The sequence below is a fragment of the Odocoileus virginianus genome, unplaced genomic scaffold (genome assembly GCF_023699985.2).
Source record: "Odocoileus virginianus isolate 20LAN1187 ecotype Illinois unplaced genomic scaffold, Ovbor_1.2 Unplaced_Contig_3, whole genome shotgun sequence".
NCBI lineage: Eukaryota > Metazoa > Chordata > Mammalia > Artiodactyla > Cervidae > Odocoileus > Odocoileus virginianus.
The window spans coordinates 174,395-193,125 of NW_027224320.1; the positions used below are offsets into that span (position 1 = coordinate 174,395).

General features: G+C 60.6%; 1 protein-coding gene across 7 annotated transcripts in view; it reads left to right on the plus strand.

Annotated features, from left to right (window-relative positions):
- Positions 1 to 18,731, plus strand: part of SLC41A3 (solute carrier family 41 member 3) — a 23,332-nt gene continuing 4,601 nt past the window's right edge. For 2 of the 7 annotated variants that reach the window (XM_070463493.1, XM_070463496.1), the window contains exons 1-8: positions 1 to 86; positions 2,699 to 2,951; positions 13,852 to 13,959; positions 14,735 to 14,806; positions 16,708 to 16,852; positions 17,308 to 17,454; positions 17,662 to 17,806; positions 18,258 to 18,337. In XM_070463493.1, the coding sequence (XP_070319594.1) occupies positions 2,739 to 2,951; positions 13,852 to 13,959; positions 14,735 to 14,806; positions 16,708 to 16,852; positions 17,308 to 17,454; positions 17,662 to 17,806; positions 18,258 to 18,337 (910 nt within the window). In that variant the 5' untranslated portion in view covers positions 1 to 86; positions 2,699 to 2,738. Of the gene's footprint in view, positions 87 to 120; positions 209 to 382; positions 646 to 2,698; positions 2,952 to 8,391; positions 8,491 to 8,541; positions 10,659 to 13,851; positions 13,960 to 14,734; positions 14,807 to 16,707; positions 16,853 to 17,307; positions 17,455 to 17,661; positions 17,807 to 18,257; positions 18,338 to 18,731 lie in introns of those variants that run through there. The other 5 variants (XM_070463497.1, XM_070463494.1, XM_070463495.1 and 2 more) reach the window with 5 other exon arrangements.

Below are 18,731 nucleotides of genomic sequence, written 5' to 3' on the forward strand. Positions count from 1 at the left end.
GCTGGGGTGGGCTGTCGCCGTCCCGCCTTCTTGGTGGCCCCGCGGCCACGCTGCTCCTCCCGCCGAGCCGCCGCCGAGGGCGTCCGGTGAGTGCGGTGCTCCGCCCGCTGAGTCCGGGGTGGTGTGCACGGAGCGGGCAGCACGCGGGTCCAGGCCCGGGGTGGATGGAGCAGCGCGCGCGCGGAAGAGGCAGGGCTGGGGGCTGCAGGTTCGGTCCGCGGGGCCCGGCCGGGAGAGAGGAGCACCCCACGGCTCGGAGCGGGGGAGGGGCGCTGTCGCTCAGGCCGCTCTGAGACTCGCGCCCCTAGCCCGCCGCGGATCCGAAAGTTCCCCGGGTGGGTCCGGCGCCGCCGGCCTTTAAGGGCCCCCAGGCGCTTCGCTGAGGCTGTAATAAACAGCGCTGACCTGAAACCGCAGAGTCTCCGAGGGCTTGTGCCGAGTGCGGGCAGGCCACGTGTCCTGCGATGCAGGTCATCTTATTCCCTTACCTCTTCGCCACCCTGCGGAGGCACAGAAATGTGACTCTTCCGAGGACACGCTAGTGTGGGGAGGAGGAGCTGGGATTCCGGGCCCGGGTTCCAGGGCTCCCTGAAGCAGAGGCCTGCAGGGTGGAAGGCAGTCACTGGGTCCAGTATCTCGCTCCCAGTGAGTAGTCAGGAGTGGCCCTGACCCCCCAGCTGTGGAAGGGCACCAGTGAGTGACCCGGTCCCAGACCTGATGTTAGTGCTGGGGGAGCTAAGGGCAGGGCATGGAGGTGTGGGCGCTGGTGGGGAGCCGGTGTTTCAGAGAGGGGCTCGGGGTTTGGGGAGGCTGGGGGCGTTCTGCTTCTTGACCTTAATTCATAAGTGATTCATACATACGTTCTGCTGAGATGTAAAATCACCAAAAATCCGCCCTTTGAAATGTCCAGTTCAGGAGGACAGAAAGCCCCTGTCCACACAGAGACTTGCTCCAGAATGTTCAGGGCCGCATTAGCCCTAACAGCTGGAACGAGGGGCTAAGCAGTTTGTGATCCAGCCACACGATCGGGATGTTACTTAGCCTTAAAAAGAATGGTGTATAAAAAAGGAATGGCGTGCTGACTCGTATATCAACATGGAACACCCTTGAAAATGCTACCCTAGGTGGCATCTTCCTGTAGTTTTGTTCTGCATTTTCCAAACAGCTAGTGCTGAGCATCTTTTACTGTGCTTGCTTATGGCTGTTGTATAATCTTCTTTGGGGAATTCAACTCCTGTGCCAGAGTTAAGTTGGGTTTATTGTTGAGTTGTGCTCTTTTTATATTCTGGAAATCAGACCCTGATCAGATATATGATTGGCAAATATCCTCTCTCATTTTGCGAGTGGTCTTTTCACTTTCTTGATAGAGTTCTCTGAAATATCAAACTTTGACATTTTGATGAAGCCCCATTCTACTTAATTATTATTTGGTTTCTTGTACTTTAAATGTCACATCTAAGAAACCAGAACCTAATCCAAGGTCCCTGTGTTTTCTTCTGTTTCATGGTTTTAGCTCTTAGGTTAGGTCTCTGACCCATTCTGAGTTAGTTTTTGTGTATGAGCTGAGGTAAGGATCCAGGTTCATTCCTATGCATGTGGTGTCTCAGCACCGTGGGCCTGTTGACGAGACTTTTGTTTGCACATTGAATAGCGCGGCCTCCTTGTTGAAAATCAGCTGACCGTAGGTGTGTGGCTTTATCCACGATTCTCAATTGTGTTTCATTGACCTGTATTTCTAGTCTTACCCCACTGTTATGTGGCCTTGTTCACTCTAGTTCATAGTTCAGTCTTGACCTCCTCAAGTGTGTTCTCTAACTTTGAACATTTTCCTCCAAGGCTGTTTAGGGTTCTGGGTCCCTTGCCTTTCCACATGAAGTCTGGGATCCTCATGTCATTTTCACCAAAATAGGCCAAATTTTAACAGGGATTCTCCTGAATCTGTAGATCAGTTGAAAAATATTGCCGTCTTAGCAATATTAAGTCTTCCAACCTGTGAACATAGAATATCTTTCCATTTGCTGGATTTGTAACATTTTCCTTCAACAGTGTTTTCCAGTTTCCAGGGTCAGAGTTTTACACATCTTTTGTGAAATGTGTTCTTAAGTAGTTTATGCTTTTTGATGCTATTTCAGGGGCAACTGTTTTAATTTTTGGATTTGTATAGAAATAAAACAACTTTTTTGTATCGATTTTGTATGCTAAGACCATAATGTACTTGTTTTTTAGTTGTAATAGTTGTGTGTGTGTGTGTATACATATGTGTTCATGTATGTGTGCATGTGTATACATATTCCTCAGGATTTTCTATGTGCAGCACATGCCGTTTCTACATGGAGGTAGTTATACTACTTCCTTTTCAACCTGCATGCTTGATATTCACTACTGAAGTTGTCTGATCTCGGAATTTTCTTTACGAGAGTATTTTCATGACTAATTCAGTCTTCTGTTATAGGTCTTCTACATTAAAATTTTTTTTTTAGTTAGTCTGTATGTTTCTAGGAATTTGTGCATTTCATCTAGGTTTTCTAATCTGTCAGCATACCTACAATTCCCTCATAATTATTTAAAAATTTTAAGTTTGGAAGTTATCTTCCCTCCTAAATACGAGTCTTCTTTTTTTCTTGGTCACCTACAGGCTTGTTGATTTACTCATTCTCTCCGAAGATCCAACCTTTGCATTTGTCGCTTGTGTTCCCAGGTTGAGGCTGTCAGGGCCCGGCTGAGCTCCTGTGGCCACAATGGAGACCCGACAGCGGAGGCCGGAGGAGCTGGGGCTGCTGCAGGCCCTCGGGGCAGGGAGCAGCCTCGAGAGCCCGAGGGTGGTCCCCACGCCCCCAGGGCCCGAGCTCAGCAGGGAGACTGCCTGGTCCATTGGCATCCAGGTGACCCTGCCCTTCCTGTTTGCAGGCCTGGGGCTGTCTGGAGCAGGCATCCTTCTGCACTATTTCCAGGTAGGAGGGGACAAATGGGGATGTTGGGGGTGGGGTGCTGTCCAGTGTCCACCTGGAGAGGAGGCGCTGCACACAGTCCAGCTTGCGGCCAGGGGGCAGGGCCTTCTGCTCTTGCACACCACTTCTCTATAATTTGGGCAGGAGTCTTTCAGTTACTGATGACAGAGACTAATTTTGACCCAGGCTACGCTTTAAAAGACAATCATTAGCTCGTATAATCGGAATAGCTGAGGGGTTGGATTTCAGGCATGGCAGGATCCAGGTGTTAAATGGTATCAGGGTGCCGGCTCTTTATCTCTCAGCTGTTTCATTTTCAGAAAAGATTCTATGCTTAGAGGGGAGGGTGGCCTTTGGCAGTTGATGTTTTCTGCATGTGCTCTTGAGAAACAAGAGACTTGTTTGTCACTCCATTATCAGTCTCCCCAGTTTTTTTAATTAATGTATTTAACTAGAAGATAATCAGTTTACAGTGTCGTGATGGTTTTTGCCGTGTATCAGTATAAATCAACCACAGGTATACATGTGTCCAGGCTTCCCTGGTTGCTTAGCTGGTAAAGAATCCACCTGCACTTCAGGAGACCCCGGTTCAGTTCCTGAGTTGGGAAGATCCCCTGGAGAAGGGATAGGCTACCCACTCCAGTATTCTTGGGTTTCCCTGGTGGCTCAGATGGTAAAGAGTCTGCCTGCAATGAGGGAGACCTGGGTTTGATCCTGGGTTGGGAAGATCCCCTGGAGGAGGGCATGGCAACCCACTCCAGCATTCTTGCCTGGAGAATCCCATGGACAGAGGAGCCTGGCGGGCTAGAGTCCACAGGGTCGCAAAGAGTTGGACACGACTGAGCGACTAACCACACACAGCACACACACGTGCCTCTCCATCCTGAACCCCCCAACCCCCCTCCCACCCCATCCCTCGAGGTTGTCACCACGTGTCACACACACGTGCCCCCTCCATGCTGAACCCCCCACCCCATCCCTCGAAGTTGTCCCCACGTGTCACACACACATGCCTCTCCATCCTGAACCCCCCAACCCCCCTCCCACCCCATCCCTCGAGGTTGTCACCATGTGTCACACACGCGCCCCTCCATCCTGAACCCCCCGCCCCATCCGTCGAGGCTGTCCCCACGTGTCACACACACGCGCCCCTCCATCCTGAACCCCCCGCCCCATCCCTCGAGGCTGTCCCCACGTGTCACACACACGCGCCCCTCCATCCTGAACCCCCCGCCCCATCCCTCGAGGCTGTCCCCACGTGTCACACACACGCGCCCCTCCATCCTGAACCCCCCGCCCCATCCCTCGAGGCTGTCCCCACGTGTCACACACACGCGCCCCTCCATCCTGAACCCCCCGCCCCATCCCTCGAGGCTGTCCCCACGTGTCACACACACGCGCCCCTCCATCCTGAACCCCCCGCCCCATCCCTCGAGGCTGTCCCCACGTGTCACACACACGCGCCCCTCCATCCTGAACCCCCCGCCCCATCCCTCGAGGCTGTCCCCACGTGTCACACACACGCGCCCCTCCATCCTGAACCCCCCGCCCCATCCCTCGAGGCTGTCCCCACGTGTCACACACACGCGCCCCTCCATCCTGAACCCCCCGCCCCATCCCTCGAGGCTGTCCCCACGTGTCACACACACGCGCCCCTCCATCCTGAACCCCCCGCCCCATCCCTCGAGGCTGTCCCCACGTGTCACACACACGCGCCCCTCCATCCTGAACCCCCGCCCCATCCCTCAAGGCTGTCCCCACGTGTCACACACACGCACCCCTCCATCCTGAACCCCCCGCCCCATCCCTCGAGGCTGTCCCCACGTGTCACACACACGCGCCCCTCCATCCTGAACCCCCCGCCCCATCCCTCGAGGCTGTCCCCACGTGTCACACACACGCGCCCCTCCATCCTGAACCCCCGCCCCATCCCTCAAGGCTGTCCCCACGTGTCACACACACGCACCCCTCCATCCTGAACCCCCCACCCCATCCCTCGAGGCTGTCCCCACGTGTCACACACACGCGCCCCTCCATCCTGAACCCCCCGCCCCATCCGTCGAGGCTGTCCCCACGTGTCACACACACGCACCCCTCCATCCTGAACCCCCCGCCCCATCCCTCGAGGCTGTCCCCACGTGTCACACACACGCGCCCCTCCATCCTGAACCCCCCGCCCCATCCCTCGAGGCTGTCCCCACGTGTCACACACACGCGCCCCTCCATCCTGAACCCCCCGCCCCATCCCTCGAGGCTGTCCCCACGTGTCACACACACGCGCCCCTCCATCCTGAACCCCCCGCCCCATCCGTCGAGGCTGTCCCCACGTGTCACACACACGCGCCCCTCCATCCTGAACCCCCCGCCCCATCCCTCGAGGTTGTCACCAAGCGCTGGCTTTGGGTACCCCGCTTCGTACATCGACTCTCACGGGTTTTGTTTTACGTACAGTACTATGTATGTTTCGATGCTCTTCTCTCAAATCATCCCACCCTCTCCTTTTCCCGCTGGGGTCTCCCTAAATTGACCCTGCCATCAAGTGTCCGCTCCTGTTCCGATTATCACTCCCTGAGGGCTGATGTCTCTTGTCAGTCTTTGAAGGGAGGCGGGGACCTCGGTTTATGCCCTAACAGACCACCGTTGAGTGAGGAACCGGAGGACAAAGCAGCCAATACGCCATCCCTCTCTTGTTTTCTGACTGTCAGAGCCCCATGCCTGTATCAGTGCAATCTCTCCCTGGGAGGGCATGGTTCCTAAGGATCCCTGAAGCCGTTAGCAGCCAGGTCATTCCTGCCGGTTGGAAGGAGCTGAGAACAGAGAACATCTGGGATGGCTGGCCAGACGGAGCAGGCTGGCCCCTGCCTCCTGCTTGCTGCAGCGCCCCATGCCCAGGGAACCTGGGCCTGCCCCTCACTGATTTGGATCCAGTCGGGGTTTGAGTCCCAGTCTGCCATTTAGCTGGTAAGGCTGGTGCTTTAAACTTTTTTAGTTCAGTTCAGTTCAGTCACTCAGTCATGTCTGACTCTTTGCGACCCCATGAACCGCAGCATGCCAGGCATCCCTGTCCATCACCAACTCCCAGAGTTTACTCAAACTCATGTCCATTGAGTCGGTGATGCCATCCAACCATCTCATCCTCTGTTGTCCCCTTCTCCTGCCTTCAATCTTTCCCAGCATCAGGGTCTTTTCTGATGAGTCAGCTCTTCACATCAGGTGGCCAAAGTATTTCAGTTTCAGCATCAGTCCTTCCAATGAATATTCAGGACTGATTTCCTTTAGGATGGACTGGTTGGATCTCCTTGTAGTCCAAGAGACTTTCAAGAGTCTTCTCCAACACCACAGTTCAAAAGCATTAATTCTTTGACGCTCAGCTTTCTTTATAGTCCAGCTCTCATATCCATACATTTTTTAAACCAACACTTAAAAATCAGGAGATGCTGCATAAAAATTCAAATTCCTGTTTGCTCTTGAAACCTTGGCAACCCTTCTGCGTTGGACCCATGTCCCCTCATGGCCACAGTGAGTGGTCACTGCCCTCTCCGTGGCCACAGTCCCCACTGTCCATCCTGCACGCCCCCCACTTCCCTCCACTACCTGCCTTCCCCCACCACGGGGGTCTCAGGTCCTCATGGCGGCCGTCTGCCCCCCAGGCTCCTCGTGGACCTCGTCAGGCCCCAGCAGGGCTGCTGTGATGCCGGAGTCCCTGCCCCGGGCTGACTCAGCCCCAGACCCTCTGCCCTCTCCTTCCTCCTGTGACCTGGCGCCCTGCGGCCCCACACACTTCTCTAACCGGTGATGAGTCAGCACCAGGGGGCGTCCATGCCCCGGAAGCATGCCCCCCAGGCCTCCCCTCCGAAATCCCTCCTCCCTATGCCCTGCTGCCAGCCTCCTCGCCTGGTCTGTCGCCCTGCAGTCTCTTCTCTATCCCAGAGATTTTCAAAAAGCCTATTTCATTGCGTGTTCATACCGATACAATATCACTGAGCAGGTACACGCACGGGTGTGCAGATCGTGTACGTGTGTGTATTTGTACATGCATGGATGCATATCTGTATATTCACACACAGAGATGTATCCCCTGCACACACACCAGTTTATAAGTTGTATTTGGAGCTGCAGGTCTCAGACCACCCGGGTTGTAGTGCCGTGCTCATGTGTAAGAACTTGCCTCAGAATCACAGCTCCACAGGGAGAGACTTCGAGACCCCTGTTGTGTTTCTCTGACCTGTCTCTGGCCCGGCCGGGCGGCTACAGGTCTTCCCAGGCTTCCCGTCTCTGTGCGCTTCTCTGCCACCTCGTGGGTATAATCCAGGCCTTGGATCGCCCACAAGCACCCGGCTCCTGCCGCTGTGTCAGGGCGGTCTCAGCTGCGGCAGGTCCCAGGAAACCCGAGCTCGTGTGGCTAGGGTCAGAAGGAAACTTGGCATCTCCCAAAACGTGGTTCCAGGGCAGGGCGACTGCGCAGGAGGACAGTGGTGTCACCACCAGCTGATGACGCATCCAAGGACCGGCATCTTCCCATCGCTGGCTGGTGGTGACGCCAGCAATGGTGGCAGGCCCCCCAGGAGATGCGGGCTGCCCTTCAGAGGTGAAGGGCAAGGCCCCGAGAGGCTGTTGAACTGGGCGCTGGGCAGAATGTGGACGCTGCACCTGTGGCAGCAGGCACACTTGGGGGTTGCCGACTTGGGGCTCAGCGTCTGCCCCGTCCCGGGTGCTGGGTGTGGGCCCTCGGGTGGGACGCCAGCTGCAGGGTTGTCATCGTCCATGCTGAGGCCGTCTGTTTTTGTCCAGGACTAAGAACAGTCCACACTGGGCTGTCAGATGGAGGGTGGCCACTCAGCCGGCCTCCACCCCGGGGCTCCGTCCCGGGGCCTTCACCTTGTCGGGAGCTGGTTGGTCAGCAGAGAGCAGCTGGGTCAGCGTCGGGGAGTCCCAGGGGGGCCCCCCACCCTGGGCAGAGGAGGTCTTTGTTTCTCAGCCACGCGCGCCAGGCCTGGGGAGGTCCTGCCTGTGAGGGCTGTGCTCAGGAGCGTGAGCTGCCCGGGGCAGGCAGCAGCCTTGCAGGAGTGTGTGCCCGGCTCCCCCGGGGGGTGACTGGCCTGTCTGATGCCACGGGCTGCTTGGGGTCTGAGCGGGGCCCCTGGGCTCCGGGGGGACCAGGGGGCGGAGCTGGGTGGCAGCAGGAACGGTCTTGTGGGGGCGGCTGGGCAGCCCTGGGCGGGGGTCCTGGGGGGAGACCTCGGACAAGGGGGCGGGCCGCCCTCAGGCTGGGGGCTTCGGTCCCATGAGTTCACAGGCAGGTGGGCCCAGCCTGCCATGGCGGAAGCAGAAATGAAGACCACCTTCCTGTTTGTTACTGAAAATGTAACCACCTTGACCGCTGGGCCCACACAGGCTGGAGGCGTTCAGGCCTTTAAGAGTGACCGGTTTGCTTAGAACCAGCCTGGGCTCAAGGTGACCTTGAGAACGGGAGGCCGTGCGGAGGCTGTGCTCCCAGGAAAAGGTGGTCCCCACCGAGGACCCGAGATGATCACCCTTGCTGGTGAGTTGGGGGCGGGGTGGTTCTGACACAGTGGCTCTGGGGGCTGGGCTCCCATTCCGGGTAGGTTCTGAACAGAGGGGGCTGAGACCCTCCTGGGGGGCTGGCGGGGTGGCCAGAGGCCCGAGGAGGGCAGGACCCTTCAAGGTCACCCAGGTTCCTCCTGCCACCCAGCGCTGCCCAGAGCCCAGCTGAGCTCCTGCTGGACTCGCATCCCTGGTTTCCTGGGTTAAGACACATCGTGTTCCCAAGCCTCCCGGGAAAAGAATAACTTCCTCACACAATGGCTTCTTTCATTTGTCTTCAGTGCAGTGTGTTTTTGATGGTTCACAGAAGCCAGCAGTCACAGTAGAAGTGCAGAAAGTTGTGAAATAAAGGTCACTTAGGGTCCCACCCCCCCAAAGGCACACCCACTTTTAGCATTTGGGGTACAGCCTTCTGAACGGTTCACTGCTTGTGTGCATTTTTTTCTCATTTTTTTTTTTACCAAAAATGAGAAACCTTTGTTGTAACGCTTTATAACGAATGTGCTCCCTTGGGGGCCTCTTCCTAGATGTGACACCCGAACGGCTGTTCGTTTCCCCATCTTCCGCCCTGATGAGAGTGGCTCAGAGGCCCACAGTGCACGATCACAGGTGGATTAGATGCTGGGCCACAGTCAGAACTAGAAAGAGATCACAGGAGGTGCTGGGGCCAGAAAGTGGTCACTGGTGGCTGCAGGGGACCTGGCCCAGCTTCAGGCCTGGGGACTGGGGCGGCCAGTGTTAGATAGGGCCCACCGAGAGGGGTCTGTCTTGAACATGGCGGCCTCACACTCAGCCCCTGCCCCGCTGTCCTGAGAGTCGTGCTGCGCTCTCAGCCCCCTGACCGTGTGGACTCGTGTGTGGACAGGCTGACCCTCATCTCAGAGGCGGGCACAAGGGGTCGGGGGGTGCCGGTCTTGGATCAGAGTTGATGCCCCTGTGCCGCTCGCTCGGGGCTGTGCGCCAAGCCCTCGCAGGGCTTTCTCAGAGGCCGTGCTTTCTCAGAGGGTGTCCTGGGGACGTCTTGAGGGTCCGGTAATGGGCTGTGACCTGTGTGCACGTGAAGGGAGGGAGGCATCTCCGGGTCTGCGGCGGACTGTTCACCCTGCGAGTTCACTCGCTGTGTGGGGTGTCCCGTCCTTGTCGCAGTCACGATTCCACCCCCCTTTCCCATGGCATCGGCCAGACTGGCCCCGGGCATCCCTCTGGCCAATGTCAGGCCTGCTGTGGGCAGGTCCAGGCTCTGCAGCCTGTGGCCTTGACCCTGCTGAGCCTGCCTCCAGGCCTGGATGCTGCCCCAGCCACTCTGGGAGGCACAGTGGACCCTCATTCTCCTCATGTCAGGACCCCCTTCTCCTCGGTGTCGGGGTCGGGGTTGGGGCTGGTCTGACCACGTCGGGACGAGCCTGGGCCCAGGAAGCCCCCTCCGGGTCTCCGTCCCTCAGGAGAGCAGGGCCACGTTCTTTCTGTGAACGCCACCTTTCGCTATGGCTGTGAGCCCAGGACACTGGGGTTGAGTGGCCGTGGGGTGCGGCCTCTGGACCTTAAGGGGTGACAGGCCTCAGGGGCCCGGAGTTGCCGGGGGGGCAGGTCCTGCACGCTCTCAGCCGGACTGGCCTCACGTGGCCCAGCTCCCTGGTGCAGCCCCAGCCAGCGTAGGCCGGGCAGCTGGCTGCCATCAAGGTCGCTCCAGGGGGACAGGGCGTGCCTGCGTGGGCGGCTAGCCAGGGGAGGACACGGCGGCCTCTGTAGGGGGAGAGCCGGACCCGCGGGGGGGATGGCAGGAGTGACCCCGGGCTGAGTCGCCACCTTTGTTCCCCGCTCGCTCGCTCCGGGTTTGGCTGAGGGGCGGTGAGGACCACCCCTAAGGCTGGCAGCTCCGCCCACATGGACCCCTTGGGAGAAACGGCCTGGTGTGGGCGCCCTGAGCGGGGAGGCTGTCCCAGCCCGGCCATGGTGGTCACCCAGCTGGCCCTGGAGCTCCACTTCCAGGGCGGGAGGCTGCGAGGCGTGCGCTGCGAGCTCGCTCGCTGGCCCCGGGGGGCGCCCCCCGAGACCGCCGCCAGCATCGTGGGCCAGGTCCTGGTGCCCATGCTGCTCTCCGGCCTGGGCATGGTGGTGGCCGGCCTGCTGATGGACCGCGTGCAGGTGCGTACAGGGGTGTGGGGCGGCGGGGCCTGGCGTGGGGGCGCCAGGCGTCAGACCATGCAGGACAGGCCCCAGAGCCAGGCGGGGGTCCGGGCTCGGGGGCCGGCAGGCGTGTCTTCCTAGGGACCCAGGCACCTAAGCTCCAGAGCTCCTGACGCCCCTGCACGGTCAGCCTGCGTGGACTGGCAGCCTGGGAGCTGGAAGGGCTTGGATGCGGGGCCTGGGGGCTCGAGTGCTGCCTCTGTCTCCCCTCGAAGGGAGTCAGGCATCCCTGCCTCAGCCTCTCCACCTGTGAGCTGGGCAGGGTCGTGGGGCTGGCCTGGTGGCACAAGGGTGCCAGGGGGCTTCTCAGGGGGAGGGCAGGGTGCTGAGCCCAGCAGGGGTCCGGGTGGGCCAGGGGACGTGGGGCTGGGGGGTCTCCATCGGGAGTGTTTGGTGGGAGGCCAGGGGGTCTGTGCACGCTGGGTCAGCTCCAGGAGCCCCTCCTTGGGTCACAGAGGCAGGGAGTGTGTGTCGCGGAGACATTGGGCATGTCTGTGAGGATGCAGGGTGGGGGGTCACCCCTCACCTGGGGGGATCATCTGAACAGCACTCCTTCCTAACCTGAGACATCAGACGCGACTCAGGTTGACATCGAGGGGGACGCCGGGTGGCATCTCATCTCCCCTGGCTGGAGGGGCATCCGACATCCCCCCCGGGGGCCCCGGCTCTGAGCGAGGATCTCAGACATCCCCACCGTCCAGCTCAATGCACAGTGCACACTGGATGGCGCCCTTGCTCAACTGCGGCCAGCTGGAGCTGGGTCCCCGCCTCCTGCTTCTCCCTGGAGCTGCCCCCGGGTCACCCGCCCAGGTCACCTTCCTGTGGACGCTGGAAGAGCCCGGCTGGACAGCAGGACGCCCCTCCCGACTCTCTGGGGTCCCGTCCGGGAGGAGGCCCCGGGCAGACGCCCTCAGGAGGACCAGCGGCCCTGGAGATCACAGCCTCTCCCCCTGCCCCTTGGCAGACGCAGTGTGTGAAGGCTCCCTCGCTCCACACTCCTTGCTCACCCCCGCCCCCAGCCACAGCCTTGGGGCTCCCAGAGGAAAGCCCACGTGGTGGGGGGTGCGCCTGGCTCAGCCCTGGGGTGTGCAGGCTGGTCCTGCCTGGAGCCACACACGCCTGGCCTCAGGCCTGACAGCCGGCCCCGCGGACGGCCCTTGGGTGGCCATGTGACGGGCCAGGGCCGGGGTCACCCATGCCATCTCGGGCCAGGAGCCTGTTTGGGGGTCTGGGGACTGAGGCCCGTGAGGGCTGGCGTGTCAGCTAGCATCGTCCCAAGACTGTTTCCACCCAAGTGGGGAGTCGGCGTTTCTCCCCACGAAACGAGGTTAAGCCCTGGCCTCGGTCCCCGTGGCCCCTCCCAGGCCTCTCTGGGGCTCACTGCGCATCTGGGCACCAGGAACCCCGTGGACACGTGTCTGCTCTTCTCGGATCGGGGTGAGCCGTGTGCCGGGCGCGTGGACAAGGCCACTTGTCGTCGGCATCTGGTTGAGCCCCGAGCAGACGGCGGCCTCCCCACCGTCCTGGCATCTGTGTCCTGGCCACTGGGCCCCCCTGCACAGACAGGGCAGCGGGGAGGCGGCTGGGTCGGAGACTTGGCGGGCGCTGTGCTGGGCCTCTGGGTGCTGCTTCCAGGGGGCGTGAGCCGCAGCGGACACTCCAGGTGAGGCCCTGTGTGTGGACAGCGGGCAGCGGGCCAGGGCGGGCGAGAGGCAGACGCTGAGGGCGAAGGCTTCTTGACTCCATCCTGGCTCTTCGCTCTGAAACACACACCGCGTGTTGCTTCATGGGGACCAGCACGAGGGGGATGAAACTGCACGGAGCATGCAGTTTGGTGAGCCGGCTGGGTTGAGAGCTCACAGCCCAGGTTCCCTGCACACCCACCCATTCCTGCGTGTGTCTGTGGTACGTGAGCGTGTATGCGGGACTGGAATTGCAGCGAGGTGTTGTCAGGGCTGAGTGACTGTCCTGCCTGTTGTGGGCCTATGGGACCCGGACTTGGGGCTCAAGGCTGCAGGGGACCTGGGGGCTGGAGGAATGCAGCCCGGGGTGGGGCAGGGGGCCCAGGGAACATCTACGGCCGGGGCAGGCATCAGGCCAGAAGGCAGGTGTGAGCTGGCCATGGAGCCCCGTCCAGTCTGGGTGCTCTGGGGTTGGGCAGCAGACCGCCGAGCCTCCAGGGTCCCCTTGGGGGTCTGCAGGCCAGGCAGCTCCAGGCCGGACCCTCCCCTGGACCTGGGTGCCCGGGGCCCTGGCCTTCCATCCTGCCGGCGCCCGACGTTGCTGGCTTTGTCCCCACACAGCCCCCAGAGGTCACCTGCCCAGACGTGTCTACACCCCACTTCCTGACCCTCTTTGGCTGTGACCACGTCCTGGCCGGGGTGACGCCTGGGGGGAGGACAGGCGGTGGCTGACAGCTCAGCTCCTGCTCCCCCTGTGGGGTGGGGGGTGGGCTTGGGGAGACTGAGACTCCCAGCAGGAGGGGGTCGGGGTGGAAGGTCACGGCCTGGGGGCGCTTGCACGGGAGCAGCCCCAGGTGGGCAGGGCAAGTCCGCGAAGAGTGGGCCAGGGCGGGAGGGTCGCGTGGCGGCCAACCTCCTGGAGTGGGGACTCTCACGGGGGCTGAGCCGCCTGCGCCCGTTGCGACAAACAGGGGTGGTTGTTAGACCTCGCAGCTTTCCTGCCTGGGGGAGGAAACCAGTCCCTTGATTGCAAAAGTGTAGAAGGTCGGGAAGGGGCGGTGACATGCAGGCGGAGCCCAGTTATGCTGAAAGCGGACATCCGTCAGACTGCGGTTACAGGGCAGGAGTGAAGGGGACTGTCCCCAGGACACGGATGCAGCGAGGGGAGGGCTGAGAAGGAAACAGGGGCGCTGCTATCACAGCAGGTGCTCAGGTCTGGAGCAAGCGGAATCCCCAGTGTCCTCTGTAAAGACAGATAGTGCTGAAGCTACAGACTACGTGAAATAAGCACACTTCAATAAATGGGGTACCTTCCAAAAAAACTCAGTAAACGTTGGGCAGGAAGACCAGCAGCCCTCAGCGGGGCCACAGGGCACAGTCTGAGGCCCGGCAGCCATGTGGGGAGACGGGGCGCCCGGGGCAGGGACACGCGGCAGCGAGCTTGGACTGACCCCGGCCCGCCCCTGCAGCACTGGCCCGTGTTCACGGAGATGAAGGACCTGCTCACCTTGGTGCCGCCCCTGGTGGGCCTGAAGGGCAACCTGGAGATGACGCTGGCCTCGAGGCTGTCCACCGCGGTGAGCGACCCTGCCCCCCGGGGCTGGGCTCTGAACACCCAGGGAGGTCAGGGGTGGTCGTGTGGGGTCACCCGGCAGTCACACCCGCATCTGGGGTCTGGACAGAGCTGGAAAGCCTGGCGGTGCAGACACACGGTCACGAAGCTGGGGGCTGACCTGCAGCCCGTGAGCCGTGAGTCAGGGTAGGCCGGGCGATGGGGGTTTGGGGCTCTTGCAAACTCTGGAACTCTGGCAAAGCCTCAATTTATTTGAAAATAAAAGCCTGAAAGGTCTTTCCTGTGTTCCAATCTGAGGAAGGAGGACAGTGAAGGTCGATCCTTTCTTAACCTGGAGTGTTTACTGGGAAAAGAACAGACAAAGAGTGAGGAGTCAGCATTCAGTAACTTAGTGAGCTCAGTACAGAGGAGCCAAGAGATGCAGTTGCTCTGAAGCTTTTCTTGTCTTGAATTTGGCCGGCAAAGGCCACGATGTTGGGAGCGGTGACGGCTTCTCAAGGAGGAAAACGTGTCTCTGGCCTGAATTCTTTTATCCCAAGAGAAGAGGGGCTGGACTACCTCTCCTGAGCAGGATGCTTGGCCCAGGTCGCGGCGAGAGGCTCCTGGTCTCCAGGGGCCCGTGTCCCCACCCCACTGCCCGAGTCGCCCTCTGACAGCCGGCAGGACACTCCGCTCTGGCAGCAGTGAGGGGGCCCCCGCTGACCTGCCGGGGCCTCCAGGGAGGGGGCACCCCTTTGGCCGTGCCCAGGAGACTCACGTCAGCTGCTCTCCCCGCCCAGGCCAATACCGGGCAGATCGATGACCCCCGGGAGCAGTACAGGGTGGTCAGCAGTAACCTCGCCCTTGTCCAGGTGAGCCTCCCCTTGGCCCCCAAACGCTCCACACTCATCACTGCAAACCCGTGCATCCTCCTCATGGAGGGATCACGGTCTCATAGCCCGGGTGGGCCTGCGTGGCTCTGGACAGGACGCGTCTGTGTCCAGTTCCTTTGGCCGGGGCAGCCTGTGGCCACACGCAGAACCTGGACCAGGGCCATGGGCCCGCAGGCAAGGCCGCCGCTTACACCGACAGGCTGCCTGCTCTGTGCATGGTCAGCTCTATGGCCAGGACTCACCCTGGGTCCCCGGCTTAGGGTCTGGGTCGCAGTCGCCTCGGTGACGCTCGCTAGTTCTCCTTTCCTGTTTCCTCCCAAATCCTCCTTAACCAGCATCCCATCCGCTCCTGCTCCAGGCAGGCCCTGGGTGGGCACCCGGTCCCAGTGTAGCGTGGATGCAATCTTGCCTCCTGTTTTTTTTAAAAAGCTTAACATCAAAGCATAAAGGATGCTGCACACTGAATAATTAAGCTTTTTGGATAACTTCAGCATATCCTATCACAAACATATAGAATCACATTTAAAATTCTTGACAACTGGCATTTTGACAACAGTATGGCCTGGAATGTCACTGGCAGGACAGACGTGCAACCGCTGGGGGTGGGCTCTGCGGGGCCCTTGCAGACCCGGCCAGTGTGGCGAGCCTCTTCCGCACCCATTGCCCTGGGCCAGGACGGGGAGGGGGCTGTCCTGCAGTTACAGGCTTCTGCTGCACAAATTACACTGCACTGGGGGTGCTCTGAAAAGAACTCCTGGCACGTTCACAGGGTTAGAACCATCTACAGCTCTAGATGTTTCCCGGAAGGATCACAGAGGGGATCTGATCATTGTTTCTTAGCCACACATATTTCCTTTCTGTGAGTTACCTGTCTTACCGGTTGTGCATAGTCCTATCAGATTATCCTTTTATCATTATGGTTGTTTCAGACTTGTGAAATGGACTCGATCTTTTTTTGAAAAATTACTTGGCTGCACAAGGTGTTCGTTGTGGCATGACGTGGCTCTAGCTCCCCGACCATTGTTGGGACCCAGGCCCCTGCCTTGGGAGTGCAGAGCACACCACCGGACCACTGGGAAGCCCGTGGCAGGGGGCCTTTCACCAGTTACAGGAGGGACGTGGTTTCTCCCGGTCTTTGTTCTGTGCCAGGTCTTGTCATACAAGTCATACTTGGCACTTCATATAAATTTTATCTATAGTTTTCTTTATAGATTTTGCATGTTGTAGGAAGGAGGCCTTCCCTAATACAAAATCTGAAACATGTACTATTCCATATTTTCATGTCTCAGCTTAGGTTTTCATGTTTAGGTACATGTGTGTGAATGACAGAAGTCAGTCGTTTCCTTTCCCCAAGCAAACATGTGGCTTCTCGTACCCTGTTTACTCCATCCTGATGGGACTGCACCTTTATCATAATGAACAGTTATATACTCGATTCATTTCCCAGATCCTGCTCTGCCCTGCCAACCCGTTGGTCTGTTTTCTGCCAAGCCACCCAGTTTTCATTCCTATAGCTTTTTTAACACACATACTCATGATGAAAATGCCCAAAAGAGATACCACTTCCACCTTCTTTCTCAACACTGTCACGGCTGTCCTTGTATATGTACTGGTTTTGTGACACTCCAGTGTAAAATGAGCTGTCGGGTGCCATGCTGGGACGCTGGCTGGGGTTCTGTGTTCGAGCCAGGGCGTGTCCTGGGGCCCCAGGGGATGGGGCTGCCGCTGGACCTCAGACCCGCGAGAGGGCAGCTGACCCAGGATAAACACGGGGCGCCGGGGAAAGCCACGGCGGCGGGCCGGGCATCGGGCCGAGGTGGGTGCTGGCCGCCGCTCCGGGGCGAGGGAAGGGCCTGCCTCAGCCTGGTCCCCGCCCACAGGTGCAGGCTGCCGTGGTGGGGCTCCTGGCGGCTGTGGCAGCCCTGCTGCTGGGCCTGGCCTCAGGCCAGGGGCTGGACGTGGTGGAGGCCCAGGTGTTGTGCGCCAGCAGCGTCCTCACCGCCTCCCTGGCGGCCTGCGCCCTGGGTGAGTGGCCCTCGGGGTCCTGCAGGGGTGCCCCTCAGTCTTCATGCCCACCGTGACCTGGACCCGCCCATCTTGGGCCTGGGAGGGGTCTGGCGTCTGGGGTCTGGAGCAGCAGTGCAGGTGGCCCCTGGAGGGAGGGGCAAGGACGCACACAGGGCACAGCGCAGCCCCCGGACCGAGCCTGCAGGCTCAAGCCCCCTCCCTCGAAGCCGCCACACCTCCCAGGGCCTGCGTTCAGGTCTCCCCCGAGGCCCAGGGTCCCCAGGGGTTTGGAGCCCTGAAGCCACCTGCCTCATGCTTCAGGGCCGTCAGTGTTGGGGCCGCTCTGGTGTCAAGTGCAGGAGCTACAAGGCAGAGTTGCAGCCTCGAGGGCCTGGCCCTGCAGAGGAGCGGCTGGGTGGATGCGGCCTCCACCCGCTCACCACCCCCGCCCGCCACCCGGGTCCCACCCGCAGGGACGCTGATGGTCTGCATCGTGGTTGGCGCGCGGAAGCTGGGGGTCAACCCGGACAACATCGCCACGCCCATCGCGGCCAGCCTGGGCGACCTCATCACGCTCTCCCTGCTGGCTGTGGTCAGCAGCTTCTTCTACAGACACAGAGGTGCGCCCGACGGCTGAAGTCTCTGCCAGCTGAGTGGGTGGTGGAAGCAGGCATCCGGGCACCCGGGGTGCCGAGGTCAGCGCTGGCCGCGGTCTTGGGGCTGAGTGCAAGCAGGAGCCGCCCGGCTCCCGGGAGGTGGGGGTAGAGCCCTGAGCCTGCCTGCGGGCCAGGGCGGGCCCACCCCAGCTCCGCCCCCCTCCCCCGCAGACAGCCAGTACCTGACGCCACTGGTCTGCGTCGGCTTCGCGGTGCTCACCCCCGCCTGTGTCCTCATCGCCAAGCAGAACCCCCCCGTTGTGAGGATTCTCAAGTTCGGCTGGTTCCCTATCGTCCTGGCGATGCTCGTCAGCAGGTGCGCCTTCCTCTCTGTCTCGCCGGGAAGCCCCGGGCCGGGCCCCAAGTCCGCGGCTCTGTGGGCGTCGTCCCCTTGCTCGGCCTCTGGTGAGCCCCTCAGGGCGGAGGGGTCCTCTCCCCGGGCGCCGCGCCCCGCCCTGCATCCTCTCTGACCTGCGCTCCTGGCTGATGCGCTGGGAGGGCAGCGGAGGCCGTGGGGTCTCTGTGAGGTCGTGGGGTCACAGGCCAGGCCCTGGCAGCGTCTCCGGGGAGTCAGCACATCCACACCCCCTCGGGGGCCTGAGGAGGGTCTGGGGCGTTCTTGGGGGTGACATCTTCGGTGGGCGTCCCGGACAGGCGGGACTCGGGACGCAGGTGTAAATGCACACGGGGGCCCAGAAGGTGCAGGAGAGGTTGGGTGGGGGGTGACGGGGCACCCGTGCTGCTAACGGTCTGCCCTCTGCCCGCAGCCTCGGGGGGCTTATCTTGAACAAGACCCTGTACCGGCCGCAGTTCAGAGGCATGGCCGTCTTTGCTCCCATCATGTGTGGTAGGTACTGTGGCCATCATGAGGGCTTTGGGCCGGGGGTGCTGGGAGAACAGTAACCGCAGGGCTTCGGGTTCAGGGTCAGCCCCAAACGCAGCTGAGAGGCCAGGCTGTGGTCCTCAGTGGCTCCCCTGGGGCACGGCTGCCCTCGGGGCACCAGGACCAGGACTGAGCCCACGCCTGCCGGCCACCACCCAGACCCACCTGCTGGCATCGGGGCCCCACACGGCTTCCCTCTTAGATACACTGACATTTACAAGTAAAAGCCCGGGTTCCTGTCTTCTCCTTGAGCGGCAAGGCTGCAAGTAGCAGCTCACGTCCTGGAGGCCCCCGGGGTCCCCGCTCAGCGTCTGCAGTGGGGGTGAGCACCGGGCCCCACGAGGCGATGGACTGGGTG